Consider the following 18,864-nt stretch of genomic DNA (forward strand, 5'->3'; position numbering starts at 1 on the left):
TTGAGAAGATTCTAATAGGTTTAATCAGAATTCCTTATCTCAATCAAATGTATAAAGCTACTCAATAGAACATTTACTTTGCAGATAAATATTACTAAAATGTATTTCATTATTTAAATGTTTTATGTTTTTGCAGGTTCGGTTTTATTCATATGTTGCTGAAAAAAGAAATATAGGGTTTTGACCACAGTCTGTAAAAAAAAATATATATATATAAAAAATAAAAGTGCCTACGTTGGCATCCTCACAAATTTATTCAAATGTCAGAATGCAAAAGAGATTCTTCGGACACTGTAGAAGACAAAGAATTACATGAAGCTCAATGTGTAAGAGACAAGAGTCATAATAATGAGGTTATAAAATCCCTTCGCGGATATTCAGCCATGATGTTCAACAGAAAAGGTAAACACAAAAGAAAGAAGAGCAGAAGCAGTCTGCGAAATCTCTCCATAGAGTTCAAAGAAAACGAGAAGTTACCACTGGCAGTGGGTGCAATTACCAAGAAGTGTGAAGTTTTAGGGTTTGAGGAGGTTTCCAATGAATTTACTTGCACATCGTCGATTACAGACTCCTATCAGCGAAACGCTAATAGAGAATCCAGGTACTCCTTCCGAAAATTGGATGATGGAACCTTTGCCATAGAGAGGAAGAGCTCACATGAACTTAATCCAGAAAAGTCTGACCTTAAAAACACAAAACGGTCTAAAAAGATGAGTCAACAGAAAGGACGTTATGCATGTACACCCAATAAAAACTGCTTTAAAAAAAGAAGCAAGACTCATAGAAATAGTTCAGATTCAAATGACGATAAACCTATGTCTAAAAGCTGCACATCTGAAAATGATGGAGAGGGGGAATGTCCACAGCACGATGAGTCAAAGTGCAAAACATGGGCAAGTTTTAAAAAGATGGTAACAAGGAGAAAAAAAATGCATTCTTCCTTAAAAACACAGTCCCACCAGAACTGTCCGCACCCTGAAGCCAACACAAGGAAAAATTGCAGTCAATGTGCTTCAAACAATAAAGGGTTCTCCAAACTAAAGATTCCATGCATGACATTTTACAGAGGAAAGAAGCCTTCAGATAGCATCAGTTCAGCTGAAGAAACATCTTGTGTTGCAAAACCCTCAAACATGCAGACAGAAGAGCCAGGATCTGACTGTGAAAGAAGTGATAAAGCTTTGGCAATCAAATATAAGTTACAAAGGTCTCTAGATGCGGAAAATGGGGAAATCGTCAGCGATGTTGTTCAATGTCCATGTAATTCGACAGTAGAATTGCAGCCTTTACCTAAACAGAAGAAGAGCATGGATGAACTTACAGTAAACTCAGATCTAACACCTGTAGATAAAGCAGCCAAGGAGAAAAATGCATCTAATGGGGATTATGGTGGTAATTCGGAAGAAAGAGAAATGGATCATCCTTTAGATGATCTCAAAGAAGATTCTAAAGTGAACATTAACTCTACAGAGGAACAAATGCTACATGGTTGTATGATAAAATGTTATGTAGGTGAAAAACAAAGTCAAGATACGGTCACTTCTGTACCAAAAGCAGATGTATCTCATGAGGATAATCATATTCAACCAATCACAGAATGCAAGAACATGGAAAATACAGAGGTTGCTCATCTCAGCAATCTGATTTACAGCAAAGATGGGTTAAATAATGTCTCTTTGACCAATGACCTCTCAAATCACAGTATTGTAATCTCAGATCAGTATGAGATTATGCTAATGACAACGGCCACTTCTCTCGTGAATAAGGTTATTCAGTCATCCATTCAGCAGCTAGTGGATGAAGGAGCTTTTCTCAACCACGCACCGAGCAAGCTCTTACCAAGACCCTTGTTCTGAGGATCAAAGGTATGGAATTCGAAATTCACTTTTTGAGATAATTTCTAATGTCCTTGTTTATCTTCATTTTAGATTTTTAAATTCTATAGAGTAAAATCTATTGTGTTGAATTTGATTGTGACCCAGTATTTACGGACTAGTCTCATCTATGGTTTTAGGTATGTTGAGCTTCTATTTGAGTTATGAGGAGTTTGGGGTTTCTCTTTCGCGGTTTCCCCTCACCCTCCTTTTGCTTCAATATGTAGAAATTTACTATCCCTCTTTTATACTGTGTGTTATTACACACTTCTACTGAGGTGTGATGAGGTAGTTTAGGAATAGGCTTAATTATTGTTAACTAGCAACTGTATTAACTGGCTTATACTATACTTTTACATGTTTCCATGACTTTCATCTGTAGACACGGGCCCTCTATTTATTTATCTTGACCCAATAACATTTAATTCAATAGAGAACACAGGAAGCATTTTTAAAAATTATTAATAAATAGATAATTTAAATTAATATTTTTTTGCTCTTATTGTTTACAACAACTTAGGATAAATCCTTGCCTCTATTGCAAAGACAGCTGGGCCATTCAATTACTACTTGTGTGCACTATTCTTTGTTTGTGTGTGCACGTTCTTCAGGTACAAACTGTGGCTTATCCTCTTTTTAATTATTTTCTGTTAATAACGCTATTGCAAATCTTTAATTTGTTTTCCTTTCTCTCAATCCCACTAAATTCTATGTTTAATGAATAGAAAGCAGGCAAAATAGCCCAATATACAAAATATCCATAAACAAAACACAATCATTAAAAGTGGGTTTGTTAGATACTTGGAATATTTGTTTTAATTTTGTAGTCTTTCTTTTTACATGTCTGACCTTTTTTTCTGTAATTTTTGCAGGTGTAATCGATGGAGCGAAGCCATGCCAGCACCATGTGTGGTGTCCGAAATATTGCTGCTTCTTGTGTTGTGCTTAATGGGGCAGAACGACTAGTATTGGCCATTCAGTAAATCCATTGAATCTCTGATCCCCAGCAATCTTTTACAGACATGCAGGATAGACACCGTGCTCGTAAAGCAAGTAGAATTTATAAACTCTAAAAATGGATAAAAACTCAGTGGTTCGACCTTTAACTAGTCAAAGCTCATGTTTCATATATGTTTTATCTCACTTGTGCCATTACAGAGGGTTTTATAATTTTGGGGGGGTCAATCGTTTTATATGAAGTATTTGCAGAAAACAAAGCATATATATTAACTGCTACAACAAATTAATTTCTAAAGGTAAATCCCCCACCACAATAGATTAGACAAATAGCAAGTGAGGAATCCCATACATATGCATGGAGAATTTGTGGTGTAAGAGGGTCTTTATTCCTACATGGTGTGAACAACTGTCAAGCAAGGCATCTTATTGGCGATAACGGTGTGTAAGACAGAAAATATATACATATGGAAAACTTGCAATGTGAAAGGGTTTGCAAGACATATCAGAGTATTAGGACTATACTTGCTTGTGGCAGAAAAATGTTAATTTGTATTACTATCGTTAAAGTCACACATTCATTAAACAGCAAAAATGCGTTGAAGAAGGAGGCAAGCACCCTAAGCAGGCTGGGTTATTTAGCCAATTCCCCCATTGAGAGACCTGGGCTTGAGGCGTACTGTCAAGGGAATATCATGAAGTCTGGGTAAGCCACAAGCCAGCCCCTAGGTAAAGATACAGGCAAAAACACAATGCCGACAAGTCTGCTCAACTCTGCAGCCCGAACTGTCCTTATACTCCGAAGTTGATAATGGGATAAAAAGTGGAGTTGATTCGCCAAGCTGCACCAATGTCCTCCCCTCCATCTGGTGGTATGGGGAGGGACACTCCCGGGTTGCCTGTCTCCTGTGGAATGGTATAGGCTGTGGTATCTTCAAGGTGAAAGTATGAAATGGGCCTTTAGATGTCTTCAGCGCAGTCTGAGCAACATGGTCCTTTCTCCAAATAAATGCATCTAAACTCTCTACTTACTGTGTTTGGATGGGCATTCAAACCTTAGTGTTTCTGCAAAGCTACAGTTGTTCCCAAAATGCAGAACATGGACTGTCATATGCATCCAGGAGTCCTTGTAGGAGTTCAGAAAGCCTTCCACATGGTTGAGAAGTCATCAATTCATGCCAAGCTGCCATCGTGGATGAGTAGCAAAAGAAGTACCAGCTCATATACCAGAAGCATACTCTGAGTTGAGGAACACCCACTGTATGTGCTGATATAACCTTCACCGACAAGGGGGGAAATGGGGAACTCTGCAAAGACTTCCAGTGTCCATTAAACTCAGAGTGGAGAAATTTGCCACCTTCCTCACACAATTAGGCAGCAAGTTTGCCACCGGACTAGCCCAATAGAAAGCAGGTTACTCAGAGGTGCTTGTTTGGTGAGCCCACAAGATTGTAGAATATTGGTAATAATTGCAGTAGCAGTAAATGGATAGACCTTAAATAGTGTAAAATTTTACTTTTCTCTCAGAGCTCCACCAACATCTGACTCCGCATCCTCCCACCCCACCCCCCCATAATCCAAATGCCGACATGTCCCTGCTGAACAAGACATGCAGCAGCATCCCATCCATAAGAGATATGACTATACTATACCACCAAGAAAAATTACGTCAGCTGCCAAATTAAATGCTTCTACCAAATTCTGTTTAAATAGCCATACTGTGACTTTCCTTCTAAAGTGCACCTGACTGCCCTATTACATAGAGATGCCTAGATGAATAGACTTCTGCAAGCCTTTTAGTTTGTCCATGACAGCTAGATTTGCCTTTTCCCCTCCCACAACAGGATACTGTCATTAAAAAAGTATTACATTGTGTATAATTTTTACAGATATTGTGCTACAAACAATTCTTGTTTACTATCAAGCAGAATCTGTTAAATAAAAACAGACCAACTTAAAGGGCTTTAGGACTGGTAAATATGAACTGGTAAATAAATGTAAAGTTTATTTGTGTGGACATTTCTGATCATGTATGGGAATCTTATTAGGTATGTGAATAAGAGATATAGATTATGCCTCTGCTCCTCAAGGTAAACAACAGGGATGGACTGACAGCCTTCTGGGCCCCCGGACAAAATTAGATCCAGGGCCTTCGAAGACAAAATATTAAAGGAGCACTATAGTGCCAGGAAAACAAACTAGTTTTTCTGGCACTATAGGGTCATTATGTCCACGCCCCTCCCCCCCCCCCCCCCACCTCCACCCTCAGGGCCCCCCTCCCGCTGGGCTGAAGGGGTTGAAACCTCTTTAACCACTTACTTTTCTCCTGTGCTGGGCTGGCGAATTCTCCTTCCTCTGCCGATGTCAGATTCGAATGTGCATTCGCGGCAAGAGCCGCGCACGCATTCAAACCGCCCATAGGAAAGCATTACTAAATGCTTTCCTATGGACGTCCAGCTTGTCTTCTCTCTGTGATTTTCAAAGAGAGAATCGCAGAAGCGCCTCTAGCGGCTGTCAGTGATATATATTGGTGGGCAGTGTGTGTGTGTATATGGGTGGGCAGTGTATGTATATGGGGTGGGCAGTGTATGCATATGGGGTGGGCAGTGTATGCATATGGGGTGGGCAGTGTGTGTATATGGGGTGAGCAGTGTATGTATATAGGTGGGCAGTGTATGTATATGGGGTGGGCAGTGTATGTATGGGGGGGCAGTGTGTGTATGGGGTGGGCAGTGTATGTATGGGGTGGGCAGTGTATGTATATGGGGTGGGCAGTGTATGTATATGGGGTGGGCAGTGTATGTATATGGGGTGGGCAGTGTATGTATGGGGTGGGCAGTGTATGTATGGGGTGGGCAGTGTATGTATATGGGGTGGGCAGTGTATGTATGGGGTGGGCAGTGTATGTATGGGGTGGGCAGTGTATGTATGGGGTGAGCAGTGTATGTATGGGGTGGGCAGTGTATGTATGGGGTGGGCAGTGTATGTATATGGGGTGGGCAGTGTATGTATATGGGGTGGGCAGTGTATGTGTATGGGGTGGGCAGTGTATGTATGGGATGGGCAGTGTATGTATGGGATGGGCAGTGTATGTATATGGGGTGGGCAGTATATATATGGGATGGGCAGTGTAGGTATATGGGATGGGCGGTGTAGGTATATGGGGTGAGCAGTGTATGTATATGGGGTGAGCAGTGTATGTATGGGGGGCAGTGTAGGTATATGGGGTGGGCAGTGTATGTATATGGGGTGGGCAGTGTATGTATATGGGGTGGGCAGTGTAGGTATATGGGGTGTGCAGTGTAGGTATATGGGGGGGCAGTGTAGGTATATGGGGGGGCAGTGTAGGTATATGGGGTGAGCAGTGTATGTATGGGGGGGCAGTGTAGGTATATGGGGTGGGCAGTGTATGTATATGGGGTGGGCAGTGTATGTATATGGGGTGGGCAGTGTAGGTATATGGGGGGCAGTGTAGGTATATGGGGTGAGCAGTGTAGGTATATGGGGGGGCAGTGTAGGTATATGGGGGGCAGTGTAGGTATATGGGGTGAGCAGTGTATGTATGGGGGGGCAGTGTAGGTATATGGGGTGTGCAGTGTAGGTATATGGGGTGGGCAGTGTATGTATATGGGGTGGGCAGTGTAGGTATATGGGGTGGGCAGTGTATGTATATGGGGTGGGCAGTGTATGTATATGGGGTGGGCAGTGTATGTATATGGGGTGTGCAGTGTAGGTATATGGGGGGGCAGTGTAGGTATATGGGGGGGCAGTGTAGGTATATGGGGTGAGCAGTGTATGTATGGGGGGGCAGTGTAGGTATATGGGTGGGCAGTGTATGTATATGGGGTGGGCAGTGTATGTATGGTATGGGCAGTGTAGGTATATGGGGTGTGCAGTGTAGGTATATGGGGTGAGCAGTGTATGTATGGGGGGGCAGTGTAGGTATATGGGGTGAGCAGTGTATGTATGGGGGGGCAGTGTAGGTATATGGGGTGAGCAGTGTATGTATGGGGGGGCAGTGTAGGTATATGGGTGGGCAGTGTATGTATATGGGGTGGGCAGTGTATGTATGGTATGGGCAGTGTAGGTATATGGGGTGTGCAGTGTAGGTATATGGGGGGGCAGTGTAGGTATATGGGGGGGCAGTGTAGGTATATGGGGTGAGCAGTGTATGTATATGGGGTGGGCAGTGTATGCATGGGATGGGCAGTGTAGGTATATGGGGTGGGCAGTGTATGTATATGGGGTGGGCAGTGTATGTATGGTATGGGCAGTGTAGGTATATGGGGTGTGCAGTGTAGGTATATGGGGGGGCAGTGTAGGTATATGGGGTGAGCAGTGTATGTATATGGGGTGGGCAGTGTATGCATGGGATGGGCAGTGTATGTATATGGGGTGGGCAGTGTATGTATGGTATGGGCAGTGTAGGTATATGGGGTGTGCAGTGTAGGTATATGGGGGGGGGCAGTGTAGGTATATGGGGTGAGCAGTGTATGTATATGGGGGGGGCAGTGTATGTATATGGGGTGGGCAGTGTATGTGTGGGGTGGGCAGTGTGTGTGTGGGGGGGGGCAGTGTGTGTATGGGGGGGCAGTGTATGTATATGGGGTGGGCAGTGTGTGTGGGGGGGGGGGGGCAGTGTGTGTATGGGGGGGCAGTGTGTGTGTATGGGCCTGCTTACCTGTACAATCTGATGGTTTTCTCCCTCCATCTTCCTCCAGCAGCAGTGGGGGCTGACAGGCTCCTTCTCACCTCCATACATGCTTTGAGTGCTCCGTGTAAGAGGGAAGCAGGGGTGTGATGTCACTTCCTGCCCCGCCTCCCATCCTCACACGGAGCACTAAGCACCAGCTACAGGGAGAGAGAGGAGACCTGGCAGTGAGAGATGGTATAATGCTGCCAGGTCTCTCACTGAGTGGAGTGGGGGAATTGATGGGTTGCAGGGGCCCTTAGAGTCATTATGGGCCCCCTGCAACCTTCTTACAGCACTTTCTTAGTTTAACTTATTTCTGCTGTGGAGATCTTCCACAGCAGAAGCATGACTGTGCTGCCGGGCCCCCTGACTGACTCGGGCCCTCGGTCCATGACCGAACTGCCCGACCTGTCAGTCCGCCCCTGGTAAACAATAATATCAAAGAATATCTTCATATACCAGCATTCAACAGATTAGAATGCACTTGTATATAGTAATATTGTCATGTAAAAGAAACTAGACTAAAATACACTGCCTCACTAGATCAGAAATGTACATTTTGACAGCAGAACCCCCCCCCCCCCCGATTTGTCAATCAAGTCTGCATATTAGAGAATCTCTTATTCATTTTTCAACAACGTTGCGGGAAGAACATGAGAAATTCGGGATTATTCTAGCTCCTAGTGACCGAATAATCTAAATTTTATTAAAGACAGGAGGCGAATATTTGCTTATCTTTCTTTACTGAAACTCCCAGCAGCAAAGAAACAGTTAACAGCAGTGTAAAAAAGTTTAACCAATCAGAGTGCATCACAGCAATATAAACTGTCATCAGGCTCCTCCCAATTCCTCTTTCTTGATGTAGCCGATCAGTTGTAGAGTCAACCATGTAAAAGTAGTCATTAAAACGATGAACAGGTAACGGTGAAGGTATCTTTAAGGATGAAGGTAGTGATCAACCCGCAGGTAGAGTCAAGGCAGAAGGCAAGCGATCTTCACACTAGGAGGAAGGAGAAACATCGTGAAAGTATGGTCTCTTTGGCAAAAGAAAAACCAAATAAATGCAGTGAACTGACTTCCAATTTAGTGCAAGCTCTAACTATGGTAATAACAGAGTGGTATAACAGTAAATGACCATCTAGAATTTAATGAACTAAATATAATATAAAAAACGGGTTATAATAATAACGACCTAATGAGTCTAGGTTAGCGAAAGAGAGGATGTAAGTCATAGTTAGAAATTGGAGGTAGTACAGGATACTTACCTAGAAGGGTGGGAAGAGAAAACTAGGGTGGGAAAATATTCGCCTCCTGTCTTTAATAAAATTTAGATTATTCGGTCACTAGGAGCTAGAAAAATCCCGAATTCTATGGCAAGACAGGAGGCTTCATATTTGCTATTTTAACGCACAGATAGCAAGGACAGAGAAACGTGAGGAGAGTGTCTAAAATAAAAGGTACGGAAGGTGGATTCTCTAGACCAATCAGCGGAGGATAGAATTTCCGCTAAGGAACCTCCAGCTAAGAGTGCTGAAGAGGCGGCTGCGCCTCTAACCGAGTGAGCCCCGAAAGATGCATCAATGCCAGCCAGGGCTAGGAGCCATTTAATCCAGCGTGCAATGGTAGGGCACGAAACTGGTTTGTGAGGCCGTACATAGGATACCAGGAGGGGCCCGGTAGGTGCTCTGAGAAGGGTAGTGCGAGCGATATAGTGTCTTATGCACCGGGCTACGCATAGGAGTGGTCTCTCCGAGAAGTAAGGGTAGCTCACGGTAGATGAGTTGGTCTTAGTGCGTCTAGTGATGTGAAAGTGTACCCCCTCTGGTGTGAAATCGAGGGCGTGAAAGTCGAAAGCCCTGATGTCGGAAACTCTTCGGAAGGAGACCAAGCAGAGGAGGAGAGCTAATTTGGCTGATAATTGGCGTAGGGAAAGCGCTTCGTTGTCCGGCCAAGCTTCCAAGAACGTGAGCATGACGGCAACGTCCCAGAATTGATTATATTTGGGATTCGGGGGTCTAGCGATGCGGATGCCCCGCAAGAGTCTGCAGACAGACGGGTGTTTGCCCACCGAAGAGCCTTCTATAGGAACGTGCGCTGCAGAAATAGCAGACCGAAACACGTTAATGGTCCGGTAGGATTTACCCTGGTCGAATAGAGACGACAGGAAGTTAATAATATTAATTATAGGTGTTGAAAAGGGATCAAGGTTCCTTTCCAAGCACCAGCAACTCCATAGGCGCCATGCAGAGATGTAAGAGCGTCTGGTTCCTGGGGCCCATGAGTCCCAAAGGAGTCCCTGAGCAGTTGTCGAAAGGCCTGAGACATTCCACGATCCCCTGAAATGGTCCAAGCCACTAGTTGGAGATGGTCTTGGATCGCCAATGGGTGAAAGTTGCCTATCGAGTCTCTGAGGAGGTCGTGGGTGCAGGGTAGCAGCAGGGGAAAGTCCACTGACATTTCCAGTAGGTAAGGGTACCATGGTTGGGCCCGCCATAGCGGGGTCACTAGAGTTATCTTGACACCTTGAGTTCTGAGAAGTTGTAGCGTGCGTGGAATCATGGAGAATGGAGGGAACGCATATGCCCCTGACATCGGCCACTTCTGTAGGAAGGCATCGACTGCAAGGCACGCTGGGTCCGGTAACCAGCTGTAAAAAGCGTCCGTCTGCCTGTTGAGGCGAGATGCAAAGAGGTCCAGGTTGAATGGTCCCCGGCAAATCTGGAGATGCTGAAATATTTGTGGATTCAGTTGCCAATCGCTGGAGTCCCTCCAGTGGCGGGAGAACCAGTCTGCGACGAGGTTGTCTGTTCCCGGCAGATATTCCGCTCGCAGGGAGATATTCCTGTCTAGGCAGAACTGATATAATTCCTTGGTCAGGTCTGAGAGCATCTTTGATTTGGAACCTCCTAGATGATTCACGTAGCGGACTGCGGACACGTTGTCCATCTTCAGCACAACTGAACAGTTGTAGACATCTTTGGCGAAGCTGCGGATTGCAAATGAGCCTGCAATCAGTTCGAGGCAGTTGATGTGAAGTGCGCGTTCTGAGTGGGACCAGAGTCCTCCTGTAGAGGTTTCCGAGCAGGTTGCGCCCCATCCGAGCAAACTTGCATCTGATTCCAGGATGAAGTCTGGTTGGGATCCGAAAATGGCTCTTCCATTCTAGGCATCCATATGTTGTAGCCACCAATGGAGCTCGAGCCGGACCTCGTCTGTGAGTGTGATCTGTTGGTCGTAAGACGTCGACTGGTGTAGGTATTGGGTCTTTAATCGTTGCAGTGCCCGGTAGTGCAGTGGGGCAGGGAATATAGCCTGTATTGAGGCGGAGAGCAAGCCGATGGTGCGGGCTAGATCCCGTAGGCGAAGGTGTGGTGATATCAGTAACTTCCGAATGTCTCTTTTTATGGATTTTATTCTGGGTGCCGGAAGTTGAAGGACTGCTTGAACGGAGTCTATCTGGAATCCCAGGAATTGTATCGTCTGGGACGGTGTTAGAGATGATTTCTGGTGATTGATCACGAAGCCAAGATTCTGCAATAGGGCGGAGGTCATGTTTGTATGATGGAGGAGGGTTTCCTGGTCCTGTGCCATGAGAAGGATATCGTCCAGATAGATTATGGAGCGGATTCCTTGGGACCGCAGTAAGGCCATCACTGGTTTCATTAGTTTGGTAAAGCACCAGGGTGCGGAAGATAGGCCGAAGGGGAGGCAGGTGAACTGCCATAGTGTCTGTTCCCAACGAAACTGAAGGAGGCAGCGGTGTGCTGGTGTTACCGGCACCGTGAGGTATGCATCCTTTAGGTCGAAGCGAGAGAACCAATCTCCCTCGGAGAGTAGGTCTCTCAATAAATGGATCCCTTCCATTTTGAAGTGACGGTATACGATGAAATTGTTCAGATCTTTCAGGTTGATGACTGGTCGTAGACCCCCTGATTTTTTCTTTACCAGAAACATGTTGCTTACGAAGACCTGTGGGCCCACAACTCGTTCGATCGCACCTTTGGTGCATAGATCGTTGAGTTCGCTCCGTAGAGTCGACTCGTCTAGCAAATAAATTTTTATTGGGGTAGGAAGGGAATTTTGAATTGGTTCGACTGAAAAATCCAGATGGAACCCGGACACCGTTTGAAGGATCCAAGGATCCTGAGTTAGTTGAGACCACTGTTGGGAAAAAAGGGTTAACCGGCCTGCAATAGGAATAAGAGAATAAGGAAGGTCCATTACCTGTAGCAGAGCGACCGCGTAGGGAAGCGGATCCACGTCCTCGGATTGCTCCGCGAGAGGGAAAAAATTGTCTGTGTTGGAATCGGGTATTGCCCGAATTCCAGGTGTCTGAAGGTCGAGGCCTGTAGCCTGTGAAGGCGGCTCTGCCAGTCGCTCGGCCTCTATAGCGACCAGCTCTTCCAGAAAAACGCTGAGAGCGAAATACCTTGCGAATAGAGGATTGTGCCTTTGTCAGTGTTGTAAAAACAGAGACGTGTTTACTTAGTTCTTTTATGAACTTGTCTCCAAATAACATGCCTTGAGCCTCTGGACCAAGTTCTTTGGTGCCTAGTTCGGCAAGTTTAGCATCAATTTTATAAAGGACGGCTTTCCGCCGCTCTGTTGATATTGCCACATTGGCATTGCCTAAAAGGCATAAGGCCTTTTGTGCCCACTCTCGCACCATATGTGCGTCAAATGTGCCACCTGATAAAGCCTCGTCTGCAATAATGAAGATTTGTGTGAGCGGGCCCGCCACATCCATCAACTTGTCTTGAGCAGTTTTAAGACCCTGTTCTAGACCTTTACGGGGGTCTTTCCCTGACTTGGTTAGAAAGGTCACAAGGAAGGGGTCGAATTCTTGTGTATTGGCCACCTTGTCTGGGATGGTGGGGCGTGGGCATTCAGCCCTTAATTTGGCTCTCACCTCTTTTTCTAAAGGCCGACGGAGCCACATTCTACAATATTTGGCAATGTGGTCTGGGAGTGTCCATTCGGCCGATCTAGGGTGCTTAATGCACCTGGAGTCAAATAGAGGGCGTCCAGAGGTGTCAAATAAGGTATCTATGGGGTCAGACTCCGATTGGAGTTCCTCTAGAGGTATGAAGGGTTCATTAGTTGCAGAATCGGATGGATAAAGGTCTCGGAATGTCTTATGAGGCGGAGCCTCAGTATCAGAGTGTTCTGCGTAGTATTCGTCTAATACTTGGAGGTTAAAATCAGAGGTAGAACCCTCAAATGCGTCAAATTTATCATGTTTGGGTTTTGAATAGGGCACTTTAGGGTGTTTAGCGGGCGCTTTGCCTTTACCGGCGGTGGCGCTATCGCCCTTCCAAGGGCGTTTGCGAGGGGCTCCTTCATGTTCCGAAGTGTGAGAATCTTCGGAATCTGAGAGTTGGGTAATGGTCGCCGTAGGGGCTGGTATTGTCTGCTCGCTGAAAGCCGCTAAAGCTTTAGGAATAGATTCAGTGATGGCATTGAATAGCCAAGCCTTAAGTTCGGCAGAAACTGCTGGTTCTGGCACATCAGACATAATGTCAATAACAGTGGGGTCACCACAAAGAGAATAATATAATATACAATATATATATATAGTTTAAAAAAAAATTTTTTTTTTTTTTAATTTTTATTATTTTTAATTATTTTTAATTTTGGTATGCAGACAAACTAATTACAATGAGGCGGTGGACTTATACAGAAAGTAATTTTTGTAACAGTGGGGTTCATCCACAATATATCAATGGGGTTCACCCAGAGAGGAAGGACAATGAAATGTCCAAAATCAAATAACAGGTATGTGCCTGTGTTATCAAATAGGGATTACCCTGTATAGAGGCAGAAAAAAAGGGGGGTCACCCTTGAAGGAAGGCTAGAGGGGGTCACCCTCTGAATAAAGGCTTGAGGGGGTCACCCTCAGTATCAAGCAAGGATTTTTTAAGTTGAAAAAAAACCTGTCAAGAAAAAGGGAAATTTTGAGTATGTATCTTTAATGATTTAAAATAAAAAGGTCTCGGGCTTTAAGGGATAAAAGTACTTACCGAACAGCTGGGTCGTGTTCTGCAGTGGGAGCTGAAATGCGAGTGAACCGCCGCGCATAAAATTTCCGCAAGATGGCGCTGAGAGGAAGCCCGGGAAAAGGTAAATAGAAATGGCCGCGGAAAGAAAAGGGCGGGAAACGTCTCTATGGAGACGCAATGCAACACACGAAGTGTGTGAGGGAAAAAACTGAGCGGAGCGGACCGGCAAAATGCCGGGCGCTGCGGGGAAAAGTGTGTCAGTTAAACAGACGGTATAAGAATACAAGTATGGTAGAAAAAATAAGAGAGGCAATTGTGTTTATAGGTTGACTGGGGAGTCAGCCCACGTCACCTAAGCAGTGTGTAAAAGCACAGAAAGGCTGAGAAAAATACTAGAATAAGTAAATGAATAAATATACATAATATTAAAGCAATATACTCATATAAATATATATAAAAATCGAGCATAAATAGGAGTATAATTAGAATAGACTCACCTGGGAGGCTAAGCAGCAAAGAAAGAGAAATTGGGAGGAGCCTGATGACAGTTTATATTGCTGTGATGCACTCTGATTGGTTAAACTTTTTTACACTGCTGTTAACTGTTTCTTTGCTGCTGGGAGTTTCAGTAAAGAAAGATAAGCAAATATGAAGCCTCCTGTCTTGCCATAAAATTAAATACAGTGGAACCTCGGAACTCGAACTTAATCCGTTCAAGAAGGCTGTTTGAGAACTGATTTGTTCAAAAACCAAATCAGAATTTCGCATAAGAATTAATGTAAATTAGATTAATCCGTCGCAGACACCCAAAATTACAGCATTTGAACACAAATGTTACAGTTTAATAATACCTTACATGCATAAAGTCATACACAAACGCAATAAACACAACGTAAAGGAAATAAAAATTTAACTTCACTTTACCGGTCAGCTCTGTTTGCTGACAGAATGGAGCTGTGTTCGTTTTGTCTAGTGCTAGGAAGCTGTTAGCGTCATGCCAACCAAGTTCCAATGAGGTTAATGTGGCGGAACCTCTGCCTGTTCGTGAATTGCTATGAGATATTCCCTGTGTTTTCACCTGTATTGTGTTGTATTCATGTGTTTTACCTGCTCCCCATTCGGGAGAGCTCAATACAAACGGGTTCCGTTCGCCTCCCGATCTCCCGAATGTTGTCTTAGAACGTTCGAAACCACAAACTGCAAGGGAAGCCTTGGCGCGTCCCGACCCTGGGTGGTGGCCCGCTCGTTGGACGAACGCCATCTAGGGGGAGCATTCGTGGACTGCTTCCCACCTCGTTCGGTTCCTGAACGGGGATCTCCCCAGTGCCCTTGGAGTATTTACGCCAATCAATTAGAAAGTGTGAAACTGCAAGGGAAGTAATTAAAGAGTGCTTTCTTGGGTGGCCACCATTTGTATAGAAGAGCGGCAGCCAGGGGGAGCATTCGTGTCCCGAAAGGAGACACTTCCCTCGCCTGGTTTTACCCAGGGCCCCGACTAACAGTGGCAGTTATTGTTCTAGGGCAGGGGTTCTCAACCTTGTCCTCGAGGACCCCCTATCAGTCCAGGGTTTAGGGATTGCCTGGGTGTGTCTAAGGTGTTTAGAAAAAAAAAAACACCTTAGAGTCTAAGGTGTTTTTTTCCCTTTTTCTAAACACCTTAGACACACCCAGGTAATCCCCAAATCCTGGACTGATAGGGGGTCCTGAGGACTGGGTTGAGAACCCCTGCCCTAGAACAATAACTGCCACCGCTAGTCGGGGCCCTGGGTAAAACCAGGCGAGGGAAGTGTCTGCTTTCGGGACACGAATGCTCCCCCTGGCTGCCGCTCTTCTATACAAATGGTGGCCACCCAAGAAAGCACTCTTTAACCCCTTAAGGACCAAACTTCTGGAATAAAATGGAATCATGACGTGTCACACACGTCATGTGTCCTTAAGGGGTTAATTACTTCTCTTGCAGTTCTAGGGGACCCTGAGATTGGTGGGGACACTCTTTTGGGGACAATGACGATTTGGCTGACTTTCTGTGGCTGGGAGTCACAGAGGCGGGAAGCTTTCCTGCGCTGGGACTCCCAGGTAACGAGGCTCATGGGAGGTGGGAAACCCTGAGGACCGGGGGCGGGAATAGCGGACAAAGGTACTGGAGTTCCGTTTCCGTCAGGAGACCCCTGGGAGGGGGCAGTGAGTGGCAGGAACAGGGGACAAAGGGATTGGGGTTCACGATCCGTTATGCGATCCGTGGGAGGGGGGAGGACCCTGGGAGGGGACATTGTCGTTATATGTGATCCACCCCTTGCATGGGGAAAGTATAAAGCAGAGTGTGGCCAATAAAGTTGTTGTTGTACCCCCAGAACTGCGTGTCGTCGGTTACTGGGTGGGAAAAGTCTCTCTGTACAATAACTGATTTCCTTCCAGAGACAAGACATAGCTGAGCAAGGACAACCTGTCAGGTTGTCAGCAGACCTGCTACAGTTAATGCTGTATGGTTTTTTCCAGGTACCGAGACATTTTCTTTCTTGAATGTTATGTTTGACAACCAAATTGTTCGAGTAAGGGAGCATTCCGTTCCGAGGTTCCACTGTAACAGTGAACATCACTACTCAAAAACTTAGACATCACCCTACTTTAAAGCCTTGTGAATACATGGTCGTAACTCATTTTTATGGTGTAAGCATTTACATTCCTGCTTATGGATGCTGGATTTTGTTAAATAAAATATCAAATAAGACCAACTGAGTTCTCTGGCAGATCATGGTCCATGCAAAAGTGTCTGGAACTCGTAATGCCTGCATGCTCTTCATTAGCCAACCTGATTACTATCAACAGGATTCTTGAAATTAAATCATAAGCATTGCATATAGGTCCCTGCTCTACTGCTTATTTATGACTAGTGAGAGGAAAGAAATTGGAAACATTTAAATAATAATGGAAGACAAAAGAAAATTATCATCAATCTATTAAAAATTCAACTACCGGAGGGAGTAAAAATATATAAACCATATTATTCACTAAAGTCCGAAAGGATCTGTACCAAACAAGGCAAAACCATCCGGCTGCATAAGAGGCCAATCACACTCCAAAATCCAGAGATTGTTGATGGTATGGTCCTGAATTTGGTCCAGATTTCAGCCAGACCAAACGCTGCCAGACAGCTGAAATCCAGACTGAATGAATTAAATCTAAGCCTTCAACTCCAGGCCTAGGTTTAAAAAAAATTAAAAAAAAATCTGAACTGTTTGTCCGCTGGAAGCATGAGCAGCCAGCAGGTAACTAGTGATAAACCATTGTTGGCGCAAGGGTTGCAGTTGGCCAGTGCTTGTAAGGCACATTAAAATAGTAAATAATAATAATATTTTTAAAATAATCATAAATAATTTCCTACGGGGGTTAATAAGACCCCTATATTACCATAATGGATGTTGATGTACCTCCAAATGCGCCCAACTCCTATCCTGCTGTTGGGAGGGGGGGCATATCTACAATACTCTAAAACTAGCAACTGGCCTCTGGGTTCTTCAAATGATCAATTCACTTGCAAATAGGAAGTGAATGATAATTTGCGAACGTGTATCCTAACGGATGCATTCGGTTTATCATCGCCTGCTATGCGGTCTTTAAAAAATCTTTCATTTTGATGTAGTAAATTGGTTCAGATGTGGATACTAGTGATTTTCCGAACTCATCTGAACCAATGTTGGACCAAAACCCTGACTGCATTTGGCTTTAGTAAATCTGAGAATTGCCAATGTTTAGTGAATAACCGCTATAATGTCCAGCATTAGACCTATGTTGTGTAACGCAGACATCCCAGTAGATATCCACAATGATACCACATGAATAGCTTGTAGGTTATAAAGGCCCATCCTGAGGTTATAGAAAATACTGCATTGCCTTACCTATAACAATATATTTAGGAATATACTGTATATATAAAATAAAATATAACATGCCTCTTTAACTCATTTCATGTCTAGTCCAACAGCATGGTGGACATCCACCAGATAAGGAAGGCCTGCAGTGTAGGCATATGATGACTGGAATCCTCCTCCTGAGAGGCAATGGGGAGAGAGAACATGTATACATCTGTACACTAGGGTTACCTAGCAGCAGCTGTCCACCACTGCTTGACCAATTCCTGGGCTGTAAGACTGCTTCCCCTATATACTATTTTTTTTTATCAATTAAGATTTTAATTACACAGACACGGATTGCCATATTGAGCCATGTAGATTTGCACAAGATTTCCAACTTTCTAAATGGCAGCTTTGTGATGTATCTATCACAACCAGAATAGGCATCTATCTAGAACCGAGAATAATTAGTAATACTAAGTTTTTTCTTAAACAATTGAGAAAGGGACCACGTGGATCATGCTACAGTGGCTATAAGAAATGTAACAAGCAAGTGTGCTAATAACGGCATTAGTAAAAAGTAAATAAATTGAAGGCAGCCGTGTTAACACTAAACAAATAAGTAAACCCAATGTTTAGGTGATTTGCCCCATCACCTAAACATACAAGTGTAAATGCAGCGCTTGTGATGTGAACACTAACCCCTCAAATAATCAGGAGGTTGTAGCCATATAGATATAGAAATAAAATAAAGAAAATACTGGCAATATTGTTTAATCAGTACAATAAATATGTAAACTGAATGATATACAACTCATACTTGCTAGAGCCTTTTAACGATATAGGCTCTAAACAAAAACACTTCTTGGCCTTAATAGGTACAACCACTACCTTCTTCTAGGATAACCTCCAAAGCACTTCTCCCCAAGTGATATATGTAAATAAAACAGGAAGGAACACAATCTGGGTGCAATATGTAAGCTAAAATATAAGAGTACAAATATATGTAGTAGCTACATGCTCACCTTATTTGGAGACTGTTTAATGGAAGGAGCGTAGAGTTTTGACTGCACGTGTGCTTTTTGTCTCCGATGCTCCTTGAGGAACATTGAATTGAACATTTAGAAGCGTTGGTGTAACATCAATGAAGGCAGCTGCAGAGACTCACTCTAGGTTCTGGTAGTAATAACCCTTTATTTCACATTTTATTTTATTTGGGGAGGGCATGAATTAATAGCAAAAGATTTGTATCCCTAACGTTAAAGTGTTCCTTTTACTGAGAAGATTTCTAAATATAATAATGTTCCCAAATGGGCTATTGTTGCCAGAAATACAGTCTGTTTCTTCTTACCTTCAGACTCTCACTTTAGTGAACATCCTTGTTAATGTTTAAATGGTTACTGACAAATTTCAGATAAGCTTGACAAAATCTCACCAGAGAAGATATAAGTCCCTTAGCCATACTATTCGATATATTAAATCAGAAAATA

At 44.0% G+C, this 18,864-nt stretch overlaps 1 protein-coding gene across 1 annotated transcript; it reads left to right on the forward strand.

Moving 5' to 3' along the window:
* Positions 1–224: 224 nt before the first annotated feature.
* AKAP5 (A-kinase anchoring protein 5) lies at positions 225–3,075 on the forward strand. Its single transcript, XM_063439024.1, has 2 exons — positions 225–1,865; positions 2,747–3,075. Exon 1 carries the CDS (start codon positions 261–263, stop codon positions 1,854–1,856), a length of 1,596 nt encoding a protein of 531 aa, XP_063295094.1. The 5' UTR covers positions 225–260; the 3' UTR covers positions 1,857–1,865; positions 2,747–3,075.
* The last annotated feature ends 15,789 nt before the right edge of the window (positions 3,076–18,864 follow it).

Source organism: Pelobates fuscus, chromosome 13 (genome assembly GCF_036172605.1).
Source record: "Pelobates fuscus isolate aPelFus1 chromosome 13, aPelFus1.pri, whole genome shotgun sequence".
NCBI classification, from domain to species: domain Eukaryota; kingdom Metazoa; phylum Chordata; class Amphibia; order Anura; family Pelobatidae; genus Pelobates; species Pelobates fuscus.